Below are 19,722 nucleotides of genomic sequence, written 5' to 3' on the forward strand. Positions count from 1 at the left end.
CCATCCTGTTAAAGCCTGATTTGTTTAAGAGGCAACCGAGGTCAGTAATTCTGCTCCTCCCACTCACAGAGAGGAGACGCAGAGCAAACTTTTGCATCTGTAGTATGATCTAATTTGGATGGCAATGAAGCTGAACACTGCCAGTTAACCCTTTCCGTTTCTGCTATAATCTAATCTCAGCATCCTGCCCTTCACGCACGAGGCCCTTGGTTGTCTTTCTGGGGGCCGAACGGACGGGTTATTGATCCCTGGCGGGCAGCTCCTGCAGGGTGGGAGCCGGTGGGGACAGAGCTGTGAACATGGCCGACAGTCCGCGGTCTCCTGGCAGAGAGCCGAACTCATCACTCCCCTGCTCTCTCCTCCCTTTCTCTGTCTCTTTTGTTTCCAACTATTCAACGCTGCACACACACATCCAATGAATCACTGTCTAGTTACACACCGATTCCCTGGGAGGCTGGAGGAGGCTCAGTGAATCAAACCCTCCTTTTTCTTTTCTTTCTCTACAAAGCGGACCTTCTGCATGGTTCTCGGAGCGGCCTCTGGTCATCCCTGCGCACACCGACCGATCTCGGGTGAAAGGTCAAAGCAGACAGCTGATTCATAATGTACAGTTTACCCAGGACAGTAGTAGAAGGGGGAGTTTATATAAGTGTGCGGGGGCTTGTGTGCAGAAGGCTGCCTCGGGATGTGCGCGAATAAGACGAGGAAAGAGTGTGCCTGGCTGTCGTGTAGGTGTGCGTACAACCTGTGTGAATCAAACCATGCGGCTCAGCGTTTGTGTGAGTGCGTGGGCGGGCGGGCTGGTAGCGAGGCAGAATGCGGCAAGTTAGAGGAAGCTAAATGGGCGAGCGTACACGTGAACGAGCCCAAAGTCTCGGCAGCTAATTACAGCCCCGCGTCTCTGCTGGTGTGGCAACGAGGACACAGCCTGTTAATGGTCTAGATAGCCACTAATGAGGCTGTCTGCCATGTGCGTGCACACACACACATATGCTGGCGCACACACACACACACTGGCACAATAATTACGGGTGATGAGAGACAGAGTGCCCATTTGTTGGGCGAAAACGGCTCAGGAGTCAAACTCAAATTTAAGGGATGGCTAAATATCATAACTATATTACGAGCGTGGGCTTTTTCAAGGTGATGGGGCTTAATTGACTGGATGGTTTGATCATAAACGGCTCATTTTTGGGCGGTGAATTGGCGGTCAGCTTGGCTCTGATGTCTCGTTTCTGACGGCGAGTCCTTCGTGGGAGTCGAGTCACGTGCCAAGGGGAAGATAAAAAACGAAAACCTCTTCAGTTAAAAGGATCCACACCATTACAGCGACAGCCAAAACATACCCATGCTCAGGGCAGTATCGCCATCTACCCACAGCTTATAGATTTAACAGTTGGACACCTTCTTAGACGAGAGGACTGACACTGCTCTCAGGTCTGTATGCTAAATATGAAGCTGCAGCCAGCAGCTGGTTAGCTTAGGTTAGCACAAACACTGACACAGCTAGCCTGGCTCTGTCAGAAGATAACAGCCTACAAGCATCTCTAAAGCTCATGAACTAAGACAAACAATAACCAGAGTCATGGTTTTACTGTCAGTTGGGAGCTGGACTACTTCCTTCTGAAGTCTCTGCAATAGCTTGGTGTGATTTAGCAGTGATCTCAATCACTGCCCAGCACTGATTGGTCAGCTGGGTTAACCAATCAGAGCTTCATAGGTGGGACAGGGAATGCTGATGTCATCTTTGTGCATACCAAGCAGGTGGATGAGATCGGCACAGCTGCACAATGAAGCAAAAGGCAAAAGAGCCCCTGAAGAAATCAGCTAACATGGGAACAATGTGAGACTGACGGAATGAAGTGAAATGAAGTGGCAATGATTATCAGCCCGTGTTTAATTACTACAGTGCTGAAAAACGCCCGATGCCATCGTGAACATGAGGGAGATTTTGTCCTTTTCCTTCCTCGGCTTTCCTCTCAGCCCACAATCTTCCTTTACAACAAACTCCGCTGAGTGAAAATCTCCAGATTTCTGTCTGCAATCTGGTGCAGTGACGAACGAGCTTCAAGGATGTCGGGAGCTGCCGCTTTTCCTCATGACTGTCTCTTTTGTTAATGATAATTATGTCTCAAAATGATAATGGTAATGACTTACTGATGCTACGAAGCTACATGTGCTCTCTGAATTACAACAATGACTTCCTCTTAACCGTGCCCATGACAACATCAAGCCGAGCGAGACGAGGCTTGCTGAAGGGAAACTGCTGCTCTCGGTTTTTAATTCTCACTCTGCAGTTGTACTACATTCACATCATTTCTCTGCTCCTTCCTGTTTCTCCATCAATTCTCGACAGCTTTTCCAACTTCTGCTGCTTCCTCTATGTCAGATAAAGCGTTGAAACAAAGACAGGAGGCGAGTGTGTGTGTGTGTCCCTGCCTTTAAAGGTATACTATGCTGAATTTTCCTAAAAACTACATACACACTCATAAATCACCACTTACAACCCACTGGAAGCGTGTGGTGGTGTATTTATCTGCAGACGCCGAGCGCTCTGCTTGTATTTCTTATTATTCCGCTGTGTTCAGGACATTTCTGGGCAGTGGGTGTGTAGCCTCCAGCCAATAACAGTGCACAGGGTGTGAGGGCGGGACTTTATAAAAAGGTAGTGACCGGGTTACATCACTGTCTGTGATATGGGTGTATGTAAAGAGCTGCAGGTGTGTGTGTCCGACTGAGCATAAACACACACATACAACCCTAAACTGAACAACAACCTTACCTTGACCTTAACCCAAGTCTTCACCCTAAAATCTAATGACTTACATTACAGGGACTCGCTCTTGTCCCCATAAGAAAGGTGAGACCACACAGTGCGACCGTGTGAACAGATTCATGTCCCCACAAGTGATTCATGTCCACACACACAGAGCAGAGAGGCCACGGCCGACAGGATGAAACATGCACATTGGCTGCATTCACAAGAAATCTGGCAACGCGGCACCTTCCCGCAGGGTTGTACGGAGGTGCGGGTGTTTGTTTATGCTTCCGAACGTAACCGCCACGAAGCAATCGGGAAGTTTTATTTCTGATTCACGGCTTTGTTCACCCTCTGTCTGCACTCATGCTCCAGCTCTCTCGACCATCGCCACTCGCTCTCTCATGCCCGTTGAGCCGGGGCAAACAGCAGCCAACAAATCCTGCATACAGTGCCTTTAAGAAACGTGTATGTATGAAATATGCGTGTTTTCCCAGACCACAAACATGCTCAGAGGTGGTCGTTCTGTCTGCAGAACAAACAGGCCGTCGCTCCAAAATGATTCAGTCGTTCAGAAATATGCACGCTCGCACTCTTTTAAACTTTAGTCAGCTCGCGGTGCTTCTTCAATCCTCCGCTTCAGATTGTGTTTTCAGTAAAAGTGATGAGCTGTTTGCTCGCACCAGATCTGACAAATATTGGGAGAGAAGCAGGAGCATAACAGTTGTTTGGTGACGGATATCAGCCGGTCGGTCTCTCTACGACTGTGGCTAGTGGCACAAGCCCTTAACAAGAAGAACAGCCAGTTCAATTAGATTGTGTGGCCAGTGTCCAGTGGTCCAAAGGAGTGGGCCAAACTGTGGCGTGTTAAGAGGTGGGACATCATTCCGGCAGCCTGGCGACAGTTTTATTACGATGGGTAATAGCTTGGCTGAACGCTCTGAGCCGGCCTTTCTGAGAGAATCAGCTGCAGCTCAAATCTTACACTCTGCAGTATTTATGTTGCTGAAAACTGTGTGCAGAAACACAAATATTCACCACAGAGTTTCGTTCTCAATCTCAGTTTCATTTGAACGCTGCAGCACTTGGAGCGGGCAAACAACAGGACGCTGCGTGACTGGGACCAAACATGACAGCAATAAACAGACTGTAAATCTCGAAAATGTCATGGAAAGAAACTGATCAACAAATCAATTTGCTGGTTTGTTTGCTCTCAGCTCTACTGGAAACCACCACATTCAAGATATTCAGCTTGGTCAGAGCCTACCGACATGGAGTCAGACACATCAAATCTCCTGTTTTGTCTGATTAAACAGCACATAAGCAAAAAAGACAATGTTCGACCTGACAAATCAATATTAAAACTACTGTTCTACCTGTAACCAAGTAACTTGCTATTGATGCTACTGCAGTGCTGTTCTCTCATTCAGTGCTACTCAGCCTTTTTCACTTGTTACCTCTTAAACCGACCTCCTTGCATCATTTTAAAAAGGCAAAAAGAGGTGAAACTATTTCACAAGACAGAAGCACAAAATTAGAGAAAAGTCTGAACCGGCTAGTTACATCTTTGACCCCAAAGCTGGAAGCTCCGATTTCTGCCTTAAAAACAGCATCTAAACTTCAAACTATATTACTATTTCAGAGTGTGTGGAGAGAAAAGACAACTACAGAGGTGAACATCAACAAAGCTACCATCACAAGACTTTAACAGGAATAACAGATCATTAGCTTCGCCGCATGAAAACTCCGGATATGTGGTTTTCTCCTCAGCCCCGCGCTCCTTGTTTATCTCCATCACAAAGAGTTTACAGACGAAAATTACAAAGACTTTATTGTGACCGTTTTCTCTTAAGTCTCTGATCTTAACGAGCTGAAAGTCTGACAGTGTTTCCTGGTTAAATTGCAAAAATACTCTCAGGAGACCAACGCTGTCTAAAAACCCAGCCAAACGGGAAGCTCTGACACCCTTTCCCTGTCTTTTCTCCACATGCTGTATGCGAGCCGTATGCAGTCATGCTGCGGACGAGCAGACCGGGTGGCACACACTTTCTCTCCACCTCTAGCACCAACAGCTTGTCATGTCACAGGAAATCAACCCAAACAGATGTGACACTGCACCCTGGCGTATTGTTGCGTAGTGGAGCCGAGCCACATCCACATTTGGAATAATGAGATGAAATATAGCATGTAAATAAGGTTGCCATTTTCTCCACGGGCCAAAAGGCTGCTTTTTAGATGGGAGCGCTTGTTTCGACCTTCTAAAGCTACGCCGCGAGTGAAGAACCCGGACAGATGGTGGGAGCGCTTCACTGTTGGCTTCCTGCGCAGATGGGAGAGTGCGTTCTCATGTTCGTGTTGACAGATTGGTGATTTTTGAGATGGTGGCACAAAACTTTTGACCTCTCCCGTGTGTGTTCGTGTGTTTATATGTTGACAGATGACATTTTAGAGGCTTCAAAATAATTTATTTCCCTTTTCTGGGTTAGAAATTGTCCACATTTTCCACTCCTAGAAGCTAATGTCTTCACTCTGCTGCTCCTCGTCCTGTTTGGTGGCACCCGGCTCACTAACATGAGACATGGGCAGCCTAATAAAGAAATAAATGGCAATAAATCTATTCACAGGACGCTGCTGACCTTTGTGGGTGAGTCTCAGTGGTGTCTGTGGCACCAGGCAGTTGGCATTATGATTGGTATGTGACATTACACAACACAAAGAGGCAAAATACAGAACTACAAATTGGTTCCACACAAAAGCAGTATTGGTTTCCCAATCCGGTTAGCATCCAGAGAGCGCGAGCGCTAAAGTTCATGTGCCGTCACTTAGAGGATGCCAGGATAAATCAGGGACGGGCGAACTCAAAGAGAGGAATCATTTAACAACACTTAACAACAGTGTTTCAGAGACAGATCTGTTTGGGTGATGAAAAGCCGCTGTTGCTGTTTCTAGATTTAATTAAAATCTAACGTTTTAATCTTGAGCATCGGAGCTTCGGCTGAGTCATCGCTGGCAGATGCACTACCTCCACAATGCATTAAGAAGGCAAACTCAGTTTGTAGGCAGATCACAGCAGGTTTACGCACAACTTATGCTGTCATTTGAGCCGTGTACACATTCAGGGAATACATAACAGTGAATCTTTCTTCTTTTTCTTTCAAAGACATCGCCATTAGGAGAAAGCTGTCTGAAGGTTTCAGGCTATTTGAGGACACTTCTACACTCTCTGAAAACAACCCCCGCCCCGACATACCACACACACTGACTGAGCAGAAAACAGTCAGCTACCTGTTGATTCTGCAAATCACAACCCTGTGTGTGCCTCACGACAGAGTGCACTGCATAATTATGATTGTCAGAGGGCCACACATTCTGAAAAACACTGGGTAGAAAGCACTTCAGAGCCATTTGCAGTCTACCAGTATTTTTGTCCAAAAACTGTGCAACTTTTGACACGCTTTAATTTTGGGGCTTTTATTCGAGGCTCAAAAGAACGTAAAATATACCATACATATGAAACTGACATGATAAAAAAAAAAAAATCTGAAAGAGATTTTTAAAACAGCTCAGTGCTGCAAAAAGCATGCACTTCAATCAGGGGGTATTTGTTGACCGGTAGGCGCTATGGCTCAGTGAGCAGAGCACCGACATTTACTTAGGTAAAGTGAAGCAAAGCTGTTTTTCTTCCCGCATGAAAAAAGAGGACCAGGAAAGGCACTTGAGAGGAGCCGTGCATCAGTCAGCCATTGTTGAGCACTGCAGGACCGCTAAATAGGTTCCTGCGGCCTTTGGACCGGACCACACATACAGTCACACTCAGCTACAGAAAGGACACAGATGAAAAGGCGGACAGGTATGCAGCTAGAAAGGCAAATATGGAGTCAGCGCGGAGAGATTCGAGTGCTCGTGGTGAGCCAACAATCTTCCACGCCATCCCTACCTGCAGCCACCGGTCTTACCTGCTCCACCTCTCTGAACCACCAGGCAGGTCTCAGCTCCCACGCCACACTCCTTGAGAAGCTCCACCACCTGGGTGTGTGTGAATCCCTGCACGGGCTGCTTGTTAATCTCCACAATCAGGTCCCCCTCGCACAGGCCCGGGCAGCCCTGAGGCTCCAGCACTTGTTTGACCCGCTGCCCCGTGGCGCTGTCCGCGATGGTGAAACCAAAACCATCCATGCCCTTCACCATGGTCAGGGTCAGTAGTTCTCCCTGGGTCGCCCCTGATGACGCCATGGAGACGCTGTCAGGAGGCGTGGTGCCGGTGGTGGGAGGAAGTGAGCCGTCTAGGTGGGTGTCACCCGGGTGAGAGGCGAGCAGCTGCTGCTGGGCGTTGTTGACCTGGTCCTGGCTGGGGTCTGTGACAAAGCGCGCCGTGCGGGACAGATAGTCCAGGTAGTTGTCGTAGCCCGTCCTGCCGTTCACCATGATGGGCCGCTGCTCCATGATGCCCAGCGGGGAGATGATGGTGGTGGCGGTGGTGTTGTTGTTGGTGTTGGCAGCCTCCTCCGGGTCGTAGGGCAAAGGGTAGCCACGACACAAGACCAGGGTGACGCTTTGGCCAATTGGCACCGACTGGAAGAGCTTGACCACGTCAGCGTGGGTGGTGCCCAGGACGCACACATCGTTGATGTAGACAATGACATCACCTGCAAACACAAGGATGGGTAGATTTTTTATCATGAAAGCATGTAAACGTTCTTTATTAGACACCCAAAATAAAAGCATGAACATGTACAAAATTAGCATTTTTAAGGGTTTTTCTTTTAAGGAGTTTTTCCTCATCAGAATCGAGGGTCTAAGGACAGACGGTGTCCTTTGAGTTTGAGGCAAACTGAGATTTGTGATATTGGACTACTGGGGACATTGTAATTGCATGGTGTGGGTTTTAACCAGTGGGCTACCAAGATCCCCTCAACAGGGATGCTAACAATGTTAGCTTTATGTTTATAGCGGCCTTTAACAAACACCATTTCCCACAAACTGGAGACTGTCTCAAGTTAATGGCACTACCTTGATGGAGTGAGGCTGTTTAATTGTCCCGAAGTCCTACAGGCCTCTTGCACGCTCAGGCACGAGTCACAAGTGTAGCATATGTTTGGGTTAGTGAAATGTGTCTCAAATAAGAGGAGAGGAAAAGGTATCATGTCGCGAACCGCAGCTTGGACGCCTGCTGCAAATTTGATGAGACCGACCTCAGATGCCGAACAGGGGTGAGAGGACAGAGAGGGCTGGACTGCTTTTGGCTGCAGAGATAACAAAATTGCAGAGAGGACAGAGGACAGAGGTGGAGGATATCATGGACAGGGAAGAAATAGTTGTGATGATGTATAATACCCTTCACAAGAGCTGCAGTTGTACGAACGGCAATTAATTTGCTGGATTTCCTACAGGGTTCAGATTTGAATAGCAACTGCAGCAGTAGGTATTCATTCACCTTAAAATGAGAATATGCATAGTACAGCCAGGTACCCAAACAAAGCTGCAATTACAGACTGCACTGAGTTACAGATGAGAGTGGAACAGTCGCTGAAGCGGAGGTGATGTTAGGACTCTCCAGCTATTCTTGTACTCAATCAGCTGTGCAGTACATCAGCACTGTTTCTCCTTGGATTCCTCTAAAAGCCATAAACCATTTCTACAGATAAACATTACCACAGGTGATGTCTTATCTGCCTTTCAAGTGTAAAATAGTGCTGATGACAAGTGGCTAAAATGTTTGCCTTTTATGGGGCCAAGTGCTTTTATTTGCTCGCTGCAATATACTGCACTGTAGATAAAACCTGGCTGACAATTAAACGTTCCCACACAAAAGCGCTCCACATCCGGGCTTATCTTTGCCTCAACCGAATTACTAAATATAGTGTTTGGTGCTCTACTGTGCAGGCACCATGCAGGTCTTTAAAACACTGGGCAAGTGGGAACACAAGGCACGATCCATTTTCTGACGAACAGCATTACCTGGGTTGATAATGAAAACAATTATTTTCTAATTGCAGCCATAATTGTCATGCACTTTAGAGAGTGGGCAGGACGAGAGCATGGGTGTGTGTTGCATGGAGAGAAAGTGAAAAACAAAGATCTTTCATGATTAATAAGCAAAGCATGTGCTTTAGTGATTGGCCCTCACCTTGCTAATCACAGGCTCCATTCTGCCGTTCTCTAAAAACGTGAGCAGGAGGTTATAATAGCACTAATGGCAGGGTCAATGACACTTTTTCTAAAACAACATGGCAATTCATATTGATTTTTCTGGATTGACTTGAAGCGAAGCTCAGTTGTTGACCGATCTGAGCGACAGCGGCCGAGGTAAAACGGAGGTTAAGATATCACCGAACGGTCTGTGTTGCGGACAAATGCTTTCCAAGTTTTAACGGCGCTATTGACAGAGTGAGCTCACACCTCGAGGCAGCGTGACGTGAGGGACTTTTTAATTAATCTGGGTAAACGCAGACGACATTTGCCTTGAGCAGCGGTGTCAGGATCAATAGCTGAGCACACTGGCAGAAAACAAATGATGGCGCCGTGACCTTACGGTGCCCTCGTCATGCCCACAGTTCACATTCTTTATGACTGGGGAGGACACGCAGCCAGACGGAGAGCAGCGATTGTTTTAGCTATGAACTCACATACAGAGACATAATCTATCATGTGTGCTTTGATCTAAAGGGTCAGCCCTTTCCTACCCCTTACGGTACCTGTCCATGCAGATGGGTCTGGATTTATCTGCCAAGGTTTAGAGACAATGGTGAATTTGACAATCGTGTGTCTATATGCAGTTTGACAGGCAAGAAGTTATAGCACTGTGGTCGTTAGAAAAAGGGAATTTTTACCAGCTTGTGTTGTTCAATTTCCATCGGTTTTTGAGGTCTGAAAAGGAAAAACTACGCAGATGTCAAGAAACAAGTCATCTGAAACTAAAAAGTCAGCCATTCTCAGCTAACTCATGCAGCTAACGTTAGCTTAATCAACTAGCTACTCTTGCTACAGGTGACAGAATCTGTCAACAACATCATTTCAGCCAGCAACGTTGTTAGCAGCAGAATTTCTATGAGCCTGGAGAATAGATAGCAAAGAGAGGTTTCTGCCTCATGTTTTTAAAATTTTTCTAATTGTTTGAGGCCTGCAGACGTAAAACTATGCAGCATTTCCAAAGAAAGAAAAGCAAAGACAAGAGAAATGGAGCAAAAGAATGTCTTTGTTCTTATCTATCTTGTTAAACATCACGCAGCTCCTCAGAATCATCTTGTGACTCCTTGAGGCAGCCTGACCCCCAGGTTGGGAACGACTGCTCTGGATTTGGTGGATTATCCACAGTAACGGGGACACTGTGTCTCGAGAGAAATGTTGAGATTTTAAAGTGCAACTTTTCAATGCTGTGAGCAGTACAGATGAAATCGAGCAGAAGATTCGGGTAATACAACCCTTGATAAACACACACTGTCAGAAACACGGGTGTGCGTATATATGAGAGCAGAGGAGAGGACATGTAAACAGAGAGACCCAGGAAAAAACACCCTCACGGCCACCAAATAGCCCTCTCTCCATCCATTATAAAGCCTCCTGTAGGTCCCTTGTAAATTCTAAATCACACTGACCTTAAGTGTAAACAACACACTCACTGGGACCAAGGCCCACACGGCTACTTCATCTCTCATTGTCCCATCCTCGCATATTCTTTATGACATATTCATCTCCGGCTAATAGTGTGTTCAAGAGCCTGTCGACATAACGAGAGGTCTCTGTGGCCCTGCCGAGACGAGGCCACCAGAACAGAGCAGTTTAGAGTCTCGGCGGGGTGCAAGCATTTGTTAGAGACCGCAGTGTTCCGTGTGTGACTGAGTGTTTGTGTGTGCGTCAGGCTAAATAGGGTGACGTGTAGTCCAAACTGCATTACAGCCGTGTCAGACGTGCAGGTGTGATTAGAATAATAATGAGCGTCTCAAGATTTTGCAGACAAAACACATTTAATGGTAGATAGTCTACGATGTGACGACTGCTAAAGTGTCAATAGGCTCTAACATAAGCTTCATTCATTAGCATGTCCTGCTAACTAGCTGATTAGCTTCTACAGGACCTAAGCCTTATCTCTGAGGGCAAGCAGCATATCATTAACTAACTGCATTAGTTTACACTTAAAAACGCCCTGTTCACGATTAGCACATCCTCCGTGCAGTATTTATCTGTCTGATGTTAGCTTTTTAACTAACTAGTTCTACACTGCAACGCAAGGTCTGTTTCTTTGTCTTCTACATGGATCATCAGCTCATGAGGATGCTAGCTTCTTTGTCTGGGACATGCAGCTTTGGCCTCAGTTAGCATGTAGCATCAAGTGTAGGCCTATATTTCAGAAACTTTTACATAGTTGGTGATTTCGACAAATTAGCTGGAAACATTAAAAAGTCATCTGCTAGCAGCAGCTAATCACATAAGCTGCAAAGATTGCGGGTTAAAAATAAGAAGCCTGCTTTTGTCTACTTTTGTCTGAACACCAGAAAAGGCACGTCCCAGTTAAAACACTTTAACTTGGTCACTTGAATCAACATGTCATGTTAGATAAAATAAGATTTTTATCTAAATAACAAAGCGAAGTGTAATTACCAAACATTTTGACGTCTAGATCACTTCAACTGTGTGTTTCTGGTGAGGAATGTTTTATAAATTGAAACACTGAATCAATAAAAATGCCAAATGTGATGCATATTCTGTCTTCTACGAATAGAACAAACACTGTAGTATATGGACAGAGTTCAGTGGAATAACCCTGGTTGCTGAAAGAGCGTTGCATCTGTTACACTCTCCAGCTTGAAAACATACTGCACCAACAAACCCACTTGATTTTGCATTAAATGCCGCCTCTGGCATCCAAACTATGCCTCTCCACCTCAAGCTATTTCAGCTCACAGCTCTGAATTCCACAGAAATATCTCAACTAATACACACCACATTTCTTCTATGAGCAAAAATAAAAACATATTTAGTAAAAAACAGAGTATATCTTGGACAAAACTGCACTGCATTACACATGGTTTAGCAAGTTGTAAATCAGATATTTAATAAAAAGCTTTTTAAGAGGTGATGTTTTCCCAGATTGTGTAATCGTGTAGTGGAGACAGTGAGGAAGGGTCATGAAGAGAAGGCGGCGCAAATTATCTATCTGGAATTGGGAATTTCACACCTCCACGGGCCGCCGTCCTCGTGAGCTCTGAGCTACAGTGATGGAGCTCGCTCTGTTACTGCAGAAGTAGGACACAAAGTCTGGGGAGGCGAGGTGGGGGGATGGAGGCTGGATGGTGAGATAGAGATGGAGATGAGCTGAAGGGGAGGTGGGATAGTATAGATGTGAGAGGGATTTGTTAGTTATTTCTGGGGGAAGAACACATGAAAAGAGAGAGGAGGGGACGAGAAGACAAAGAGATGTTTCATGTGCAGTATCGTCAGGATAAGCTTTATTAGTCATCAGAGGACCTATTTTGGACTACTGTGCCCACACGTTTCTAAAAAACAGACATTTGTGACCTAATATTCTGAAAGTGTTCAGTGTTTTAGAGGACAGCTTTACTACAGAGGCAGCTCCCCGACCAGCTTACTTTATGTCTGATAAATGACCACTATAAGCTCCGTATTTGCTCCAGTGTATACAACCAGACACATCATTGCATGCTGAGGGCACTGACAAACCTGCTAGCTCTATTCCCTTGACCTTTTAGTGCAGCTGCTCTGTCTTGGTGTGCGTGTGTTTGTGTGTATCTGTGCATATGCGCTGCAGTTCCACCCCCCTGTGGCCACAGTCAGGAGTTATGGTGCTCATATAGTCCCCTTTATGATTAATGGAAGAACAAAACCCTGCAGTCGGTACACACGCGTGTGCACACACATACACCCGCAAGCGGAACTTATACAGTGCTAGCTTAGCAAACCTGCAAACACACATGCGCAGAATGCATGCATACATCCGATGTGCATATTTATGCGACTGTGTTTGAGTACTGCATGTTGCGTTCAGATTTGGATTTGTTTGTTTGAATTTGACAATGTGTAAGCTGCATTAAAAAAGATGGATGTAGAAAAATGAGGGCCTTGAAAACCCATTTTTCTGGATGGATGCTACAGGAATCAAACCTCTGAGAAAAGCCTTTTTCATGTGTCTTTGAGATCCCGGTTTATTGACCTACATGTGAGGGATGCGTTCTCTTATGTGTCCAGTATTTAACACCGTCGGGTATCTCAAGAGAGTTCCTGCTTAAATAAAAGTTAGGAAGTGCTGTTTTCTGTTGGAGTGTCAGCTTGTGTTTCGGCCATGCCTGAGGCTTACCTGTGGCCATCTTCCCGTCAGCTGCGGCAGGCCCGTCAGGGATAACGCTCTTGACCTGGAGGAATTCATCAGGCTCGTCGCCTCCGATAATAGTGAAGCCAAAGCCCATGCTGCTCTTTTGGAGTGATGTGGACAAAAAACTGCCTTTCAGCTGAGTGGGGTCCCGCGTGAACAGCGGCTTCTCTATAAAGGACACAAAGACACAAATTAACCAAAAACAAACCCTGATACGGTGGGTGCTTTAGAGCAAAGATTGAAAGGACCTCAAAGCCGGTGCAGGGCAGTGCTCACAGGGTGGGGGCATGGGTAAAGCTTATCCAGAAAGACATGGGTGTAGCCGCAGGAAAACTGGCAGGGTATGATCTTAGCTGCAAAACAGCGAACTTGAGGACAGAGGTGGGTCTGTGGTGCTGAAAGATGCAGGTGTGATTGAATGGTTTCGCCTCCCGTGCAAGGAACAAATGCAACATCCCCTTTCGTACACTCAAATATGCTAAACTTAGGTCCGTTCCTGTCCTCCCATGCTGGGATAGTGTGGGCAGAAGGGGTGCAGAGAGCATCAGTGGTGCAGGTCTTCAGTCCCATCCCAAGGCTACCAAGGAAGCAGCAAAATTCAGCGAATGACATGCTGTCAATCAGGGATCAGTTCCAAGAGAAGATGCTTGAGAGGGTTAGGGAAGGACTGGGAGATTTCTGAAGGAGGGAGAGCTGGGAGATTTCTGGAGGAAGGCGCCTTGCGCAGGAATGAGAGGATCTCAGCCAACAAGCTTAGTCACACTTACAGTCTCCAATCTTTTCACCTCTCAGGGAGTCGTGGCTAGTGCGCTAGTTTACACTCATTGTTTGCCATCGCTGGTCCAGACATGGACTGAGTGATTACACTCTCCTGCCTGCTTATGTCAGGCGATAAGACATGTCACGGTACACGCTCGTCACACAAATCCCTCTACTGCCTCAAGGGAAAAGCTTGCTTGCGAGCTAGCATGCTTACAGTAAGTCAAACGAGCGCAGGCAGCCATGAGAACGACAGTCAGCCTCCTTTGCTTCTCTCTTGGCCTACTTACTGACAAAGTGCCACAGGGAGAAGGGGCTACAGACAGGCTGCTCTAGCACCACAGAGCAGGCGGAGGTGTGAAGTGGCTGCTGTTGGTGGTGGTGGGGGCACAAATTCATCCGCCGGGTCAGAACGCGCCGCAGCGGGGAGACGTTGGCGGAGGAGGATGTGGCGTACGCGGCCGCCCTGCGACCCAGAGTTGGCGAGCGGGAGAGGTCGCCGAGGCTGTGGCAGCGCTCGGGCACCGGGCCGACCTGAACGAGAGGGGATCTGGGGAGGGAGGCACAGGGGCTGGCATCCTCCACTGGCATCCAAGTTTGGAGGGGAGAGGAGGAAGGAGGTGGGGAGAGGGAGGAGAGAGAGCCTCACTGGAACGTACACAGAGTGTAACCACGGAGACAGGCTCTCCACTCAGAGCGATGGACTACTACGTTACTATGGAAACAAACCTCCACTTCACCAGGCCAGACAGTTTTTTCTAGCAGTACATCCAACCGCTGTGGCCGGTGGAGAGTTAGCGCTGGAACCAGGTGTCAAGAAACCAGTCAATAAAAAAAAAATCACAGCACAAAGACAGAACACTTAACGTGTGACCTGATCGGCTTCATCGATTTTTGGAAATATCTGCTTATTCTGAATCTGATGCATGTTTCAAACAAGTTGGGACAGGAGCAACCAAAGACTGAAGAATTTCTTTCATAAAGTTCAAGGTGCATCACGTCAGTGGTCCCCAACCTGGGGTCCAGGGGTCGCAGGGGGGTGCGCACAACTTTGTCAGCGCTGAGGTTGTGAGGTTACCAACATTATATTTGTGCACATTAAATTTATAAAATCCCAATAACACACCCAACTGGACAATCAAAACTCCAAATTAATCCAAATTAAAACAGATTTTTGGTCCATATTTAAATTCATTAAGCTACTTATTACCTCTGACCTTTTATTTTTGCAAATAAAAGTTTGTAATTAATCACTTTATTCTTTCAGTGCGTGTATGCAGGTACGAGTTGGGGCTGGCAAGGGGGGCTTGATGGAAAAAAAGTTGGGAACCACTGCATTACATCATTGTCTGACGCAAATAAGAGACCTTCTTAACTTACAAAAACTGGAAACTGGAAAGGTTAACAACATGAAAACACCTTGACTTGATATGTCCTCTACAAACACAGATAACGAGTACGACTGTAATGGGAGTAAATGGTTTTTGTCCTTTAAAGGCCGAGACAGCACTGGGTGGTCTTACCTCTGTAGATGGTGGGAAGGGGCAGTGAGGACAGACCCTGGCTTTGCATCTGCTGCTGCTGCTGGAGTCTCCTTTTAGCCTCCAGGACTGGGTTCTCAAACTGGGTCCTTCTATTTATATGACTACGATGACAAAAAAAAAAGAAAGAAAAGATTTTAGAGTTCACACCATCCTGCTGCACCTAACTTAGCCGCCCTCTCGGCGAAGATCACATCTAAAAATCCTGGCACTACAGCAGCTATTGCTATGATGATTAATTAAATGGCCGGTCCCCCAGATTATGTAACAGAGCCGCAGAACGGCTTTGCTGAGCAAAAAAGAACAAACGCCTGATTCTGGGCTTTCCAACACTCAGCCCGTCTTTCGAGCAGAATTGTGTGAATCAGTGACTGGGAGGAAACCTACACATGAAACAGAGATTTCCTTTAACGTCCCACGTCGGTCTTAATTTAGTTTGCAAGGGGGAAGATAGTCAATGACTACAAATGCTGTAATTTGCCAGTGTGAAATAATTAGTCATCATTAGATACTTCCCTCACTCTTTCAGGCTCCATTGTGCTCTCACATAAACACACACCATCGTTCTCTCCTCTCCTTATCTTTTAATGAACACCACAGGATCACGGTGCTAATTACAGAACAGCTTGACTATATTTTTACATAGTTACATAATCTCAAGGCCTGGTAACTTCCCCTTCATGATATTTACATGACGAGAAGGCAGGACAATGAGAGCATCTCGAGAGGCGAGTGCAGCGAGCAGTCAACTGTCATTCTGGGGGTTTTCTTAAGCAAAGTCAAGCCAAATGACTCCCCCCCCCCGCCTGTCTAAAAATAGAGGCCCGTCCCCACGCCCGGGAGTGGAGAGCATCCAGCCAAAGAAATGACACCTCTGAGCAGGGAGGGGACATGCAGTTCAGCAGAGAGGACGGGCCACTGCAGCAGTGGATGTGGATGAACAGCCGTGCAGAATGTATAAAAAGAGACACTGATCTCTGCTCACGAGCTGATCTACAGATGCAGATGCACAGCGAGTGTGTTTCGGACAGAAGGAAAACGCAGAAATGTGGGTAAGCGCACGCAGACAAATCAGGTTCCCCCTGCAAACAAACAATGAGCCGTCAGCACGCAGACAAAAGTGGAGGAACGGCTTCCTGGCTGCAGCGGCAGTCTGCTCCTAATAAATATGATTAACACAGCACCACCGGGCTGCACTGAAAATCAAAAGCAAGCCATTACATATTAAAGATGTACCCGACTTACTCGACATAGTAGCTGCCGTAAATGGGGTCATCGATTTTCTCCCAGCCGTACGGAAGCTCTGCGAAAAAACAAAACAACAATAATGAAGGGCTTGTTTATTCAATGAACTCGCAGCAGCATATTGATCCTGCATGAAAACATCTTTGTGGCAGAATCGTTTCACAACATCTCTTTACTGCTGGTAATTATTCAGGTTTCTCCAGTATTGTACAGTACATGTTCTGTCTTGTTAACCCACAGCGATAATAAAACCTTATTATAATTATCATTATTCAGGGCCGTACACCTGAATAATGAATAGAACTCAGTCAGTTTTGTCAACATAAAAACATGAAGGCGTTTAATAAATTTGACTTGTGGACTTTACAGCCATCTGGAGTTATTGGAAACTGGATCAGAAACAATCCCGTGCAGCCCTGAATGGACTCTGAAAGTACAAATAACAGTACAAAACAGAGTGAATAGGCATGAAAAGAAAAAAAAGCCGTGCAGCATCCGAATGCTGATTTAGAATTCGATTTGGTTCGGTCCTGTTATCATTCAGTCTTATTCACTGCTTACGATGCAGCTGTGATGACAATCAGTGACACCTATGAAGTCAGAGAGGTTCATCACCCGGTTTGATTTCAGTAAAACCTGAGTTAAGATTTATTTTTTTAACTTTTTACTACTTATCCATGATGATGTTATTTCAGGTCCGTAGTTTCTGTCAGTGACACTAAAAACCTCCCAGTTTGTCTCATTTCGTTTAGTTTGAATTAGTTTCCGGCATCATTTTAAAGTCAGGAGTTTGATGGTGCAACATGGTAACTGGACGTACGTTCAGGCTTGTGAATATTCTGAAATTTCATCTTTTCTAAAAACTGGATGGTGACAAGACGTGAGATAAACACATTTCTGTTTTCTCAAAAACCTGTCACAATGATTGATTCAAAGATGCTACTGGCTCTTTAAAGCTGTGCAGCACATACGTCAGTTTTTCGAAAAAAAAAAAAAACAAACTAAAAAATAACACCAAATATTGATGGATCCAGTGGCTGAATTCAAATCGGTAAAATATTTATGCTCTGCAGATTTGCCATGCTGTAAATAGTGTGTTTTGATGTGAGAACTTTGCATAGATTAACAGCTTCAACCAGAACAAGCACAAAGCCTGAGGGTGCTGAACTTTAACAGCATCAACTGGTGCACATTCCTATTGGTGTTCAACTCCTTGACTCCAAATGTTACAAGCTAAAGACTGAATTCAGTAACCGACAAATAGCACATGACAGCCAATTACTGGTAAATGACAGAGAGATCAAACACCACAAACGCTGTGAGAAGAATTTAAATGACAGTTATCAAAGTGAATGTCAATGCTTGAACTTTGGATTAAGCCTAAAACTGTATTATGCACCACTGACGCCACTGGAGGTACAGGAAATTTATCACAAGATCATCCACCGCTGTATCATGCGTTCGTCTGAGGGGGCATGCACTTGGATCTCCATTTACAGTTTTGGTTCCTATCCATATGATTAATGTTTCTTGATGCATTCCTCAAAGTTACAACACCTTGGTTTGAAAAACAAGCAGTTTAAGCAACAAGACTACAGAGTCTACAGCCATGCTAGAGCTTTGTAAGGCTGTATTTGAGATATATGCTAACATTAACACTGCTAACATACCGATGTTTAACTAAATATTAGCTTAGCCTGTTAGCATGCTAATATTAGCTAATTGCCACTAAACAGAAAGTACAACTGAGGCTGATGGGAATGTCATTAGTTTTGCAAGGAGGTAAAACCGAAATTGTGACCTGATGGTGGCGCCAGATAAAAACTCATATCATCACAAAAGTAATTAGCTTTTATCCTGCTGGGACCTTGAATATCTGTACCAAATTTCACAGCAATCTGTACAATAGCTGTGGAGATATTGTGATGACATACAAGCACCTGCTCAGATACGGTAGAAAGCTTTAACTTTGAATTTCCAAAGTGGCCTCGGACTTTTCAAAAGCACTGCAAAGTCACAGATATATGTGCTCTCTCAGCCTCTCTCACTGCAGAATATGCTGCCTTTGTTCCCAGTGATCAAAGCTGATCTTCCTCAAACCCCTGGCAGTCATCAGTCATACTGGACATGATTCTCAAAGTTGCCCTCTCCTCTTCCCTTCAACCAAAGCTCACTGACAGAGCACAAGTCCTGTCTAGAAATGAGTAATTAGCATTTACAGCAAATTCCCATATGTAGCCTTTATAGAGCACCATCATTCAAAACTGAGTTGGGGACATAATACAAGAAGCTAATGGCATCGAAGCTGAAACCAGCACAGAGCGCGGGGACGGCGTGTTCCAGTGCGGCTCGGCTTCGATTAGTGGCAATGTGAAGCTAATAAGGATGAGAGCGGAGATAAAACGCTTCCTAATCAGAAAGGGAAGCAACCGCAGGGAGCGCTCAAGCACCTCGGGCTGCCGAGGACCCTCTGGCTGGTCGAGGCCGCGGCTGCAGCTCGTGGGAAACACTGAGGATACAACATTGGGTACGGTCACTGCAGCACATTTATTGTTCCTGCTTGGCCTAGTTTACAGACGCGATAGGTTGCTGTGCATACTCCCATCCCTTCCAGTCCTCCCACGCAGAGCAGAAATATTAAAACAATGCCGGTGCAGCGCTCGTGCATGAGCCATATGCTTCTCTGAACCCCTGCCCCCATCCCCTCAAAACAAATTATTAAACTTTCAGTAGGACGCACTATTTTTTCCCTGCACGCTCACTAAAATGCATACTTACCACACACACACACACACACACACACACACACACACACACACACACACACACACACACTCACACACGCGCAGTAGTGAGTGATATAACAGAGGGCTGCGAGCAGGTTGACAGCCCACGGGAATACCTCCTGCGAACACTGCAACATTCCTTAGCCCCATCTCCAGTCATTAAATATGAAAGAGAGTGTTTCATGTTCTCACCTTTACTGGGCACCGCACACAAATGCACATGCACACACATTATGTTACTTACTTTACACCCACACACACTAACCCTCTCGTACGCACACACACACACACACAAATGCAGGAGAT

The 19,722-nt window shown here is 45.9% G+C and overlaps 1 protein-coding gene across 9 annotated transcripts in view; it reads right to left on the reverse strand.

Annotated features, from left to right (window-relative positions):
* magi2a (membrane associated guanylate kinase, WW and PDZ domain containing 2a) overlaps window positions 1-19,722 on the reverse strand; it is a 203,704-nt gene that overhangs the window by 29,724 nt on the left and 154,258 nt on the right. For all 9 annotated transcript variants that reach the window (XM_076722674.1, XM_076722672.1, XM_076722671.1 and 6 more), the window contains exons 7-10: window positions 16,631-16,688; window positions 15,368-15,489; window positions 13,071-13,253; window positions 6,715-7,404 (exon numbers count right to left, since the gene is read on the reverse strand). In XM_076722674.1, coding sequence (XP_076578789.1) covers window positions 6,715-7,404; window positions 13,071-13,253; window positions 15,368-15,489; window positions 16,631-16,688 — 1,053 coding nt within the window. The remainder of the gene's footprint in view (window positions 1-6,714; window positions 7,405-13,070; window positions 13,254-15,367; window positions 15,490-16,630; window positions 16,689-19,722) is intronic.

The sequence above is a fragment of the Chaetodon auriga genome, chromosome 22, assembly GCF_051107435.1.
Source record: "Chaetodon auriga isolate fChaAug3 chromosome 22, fChaAug3.hap1, whole genome shotgun sequence".
In the NCBI taxonomy this organism is placed as follows: domain Eukaryota; kingdom Metazoa; phylum Chordata; class Actinopteri; order Chaetodontiformes; family Chaetodontidae; genus Chaetodon; species Chaetodon auriga.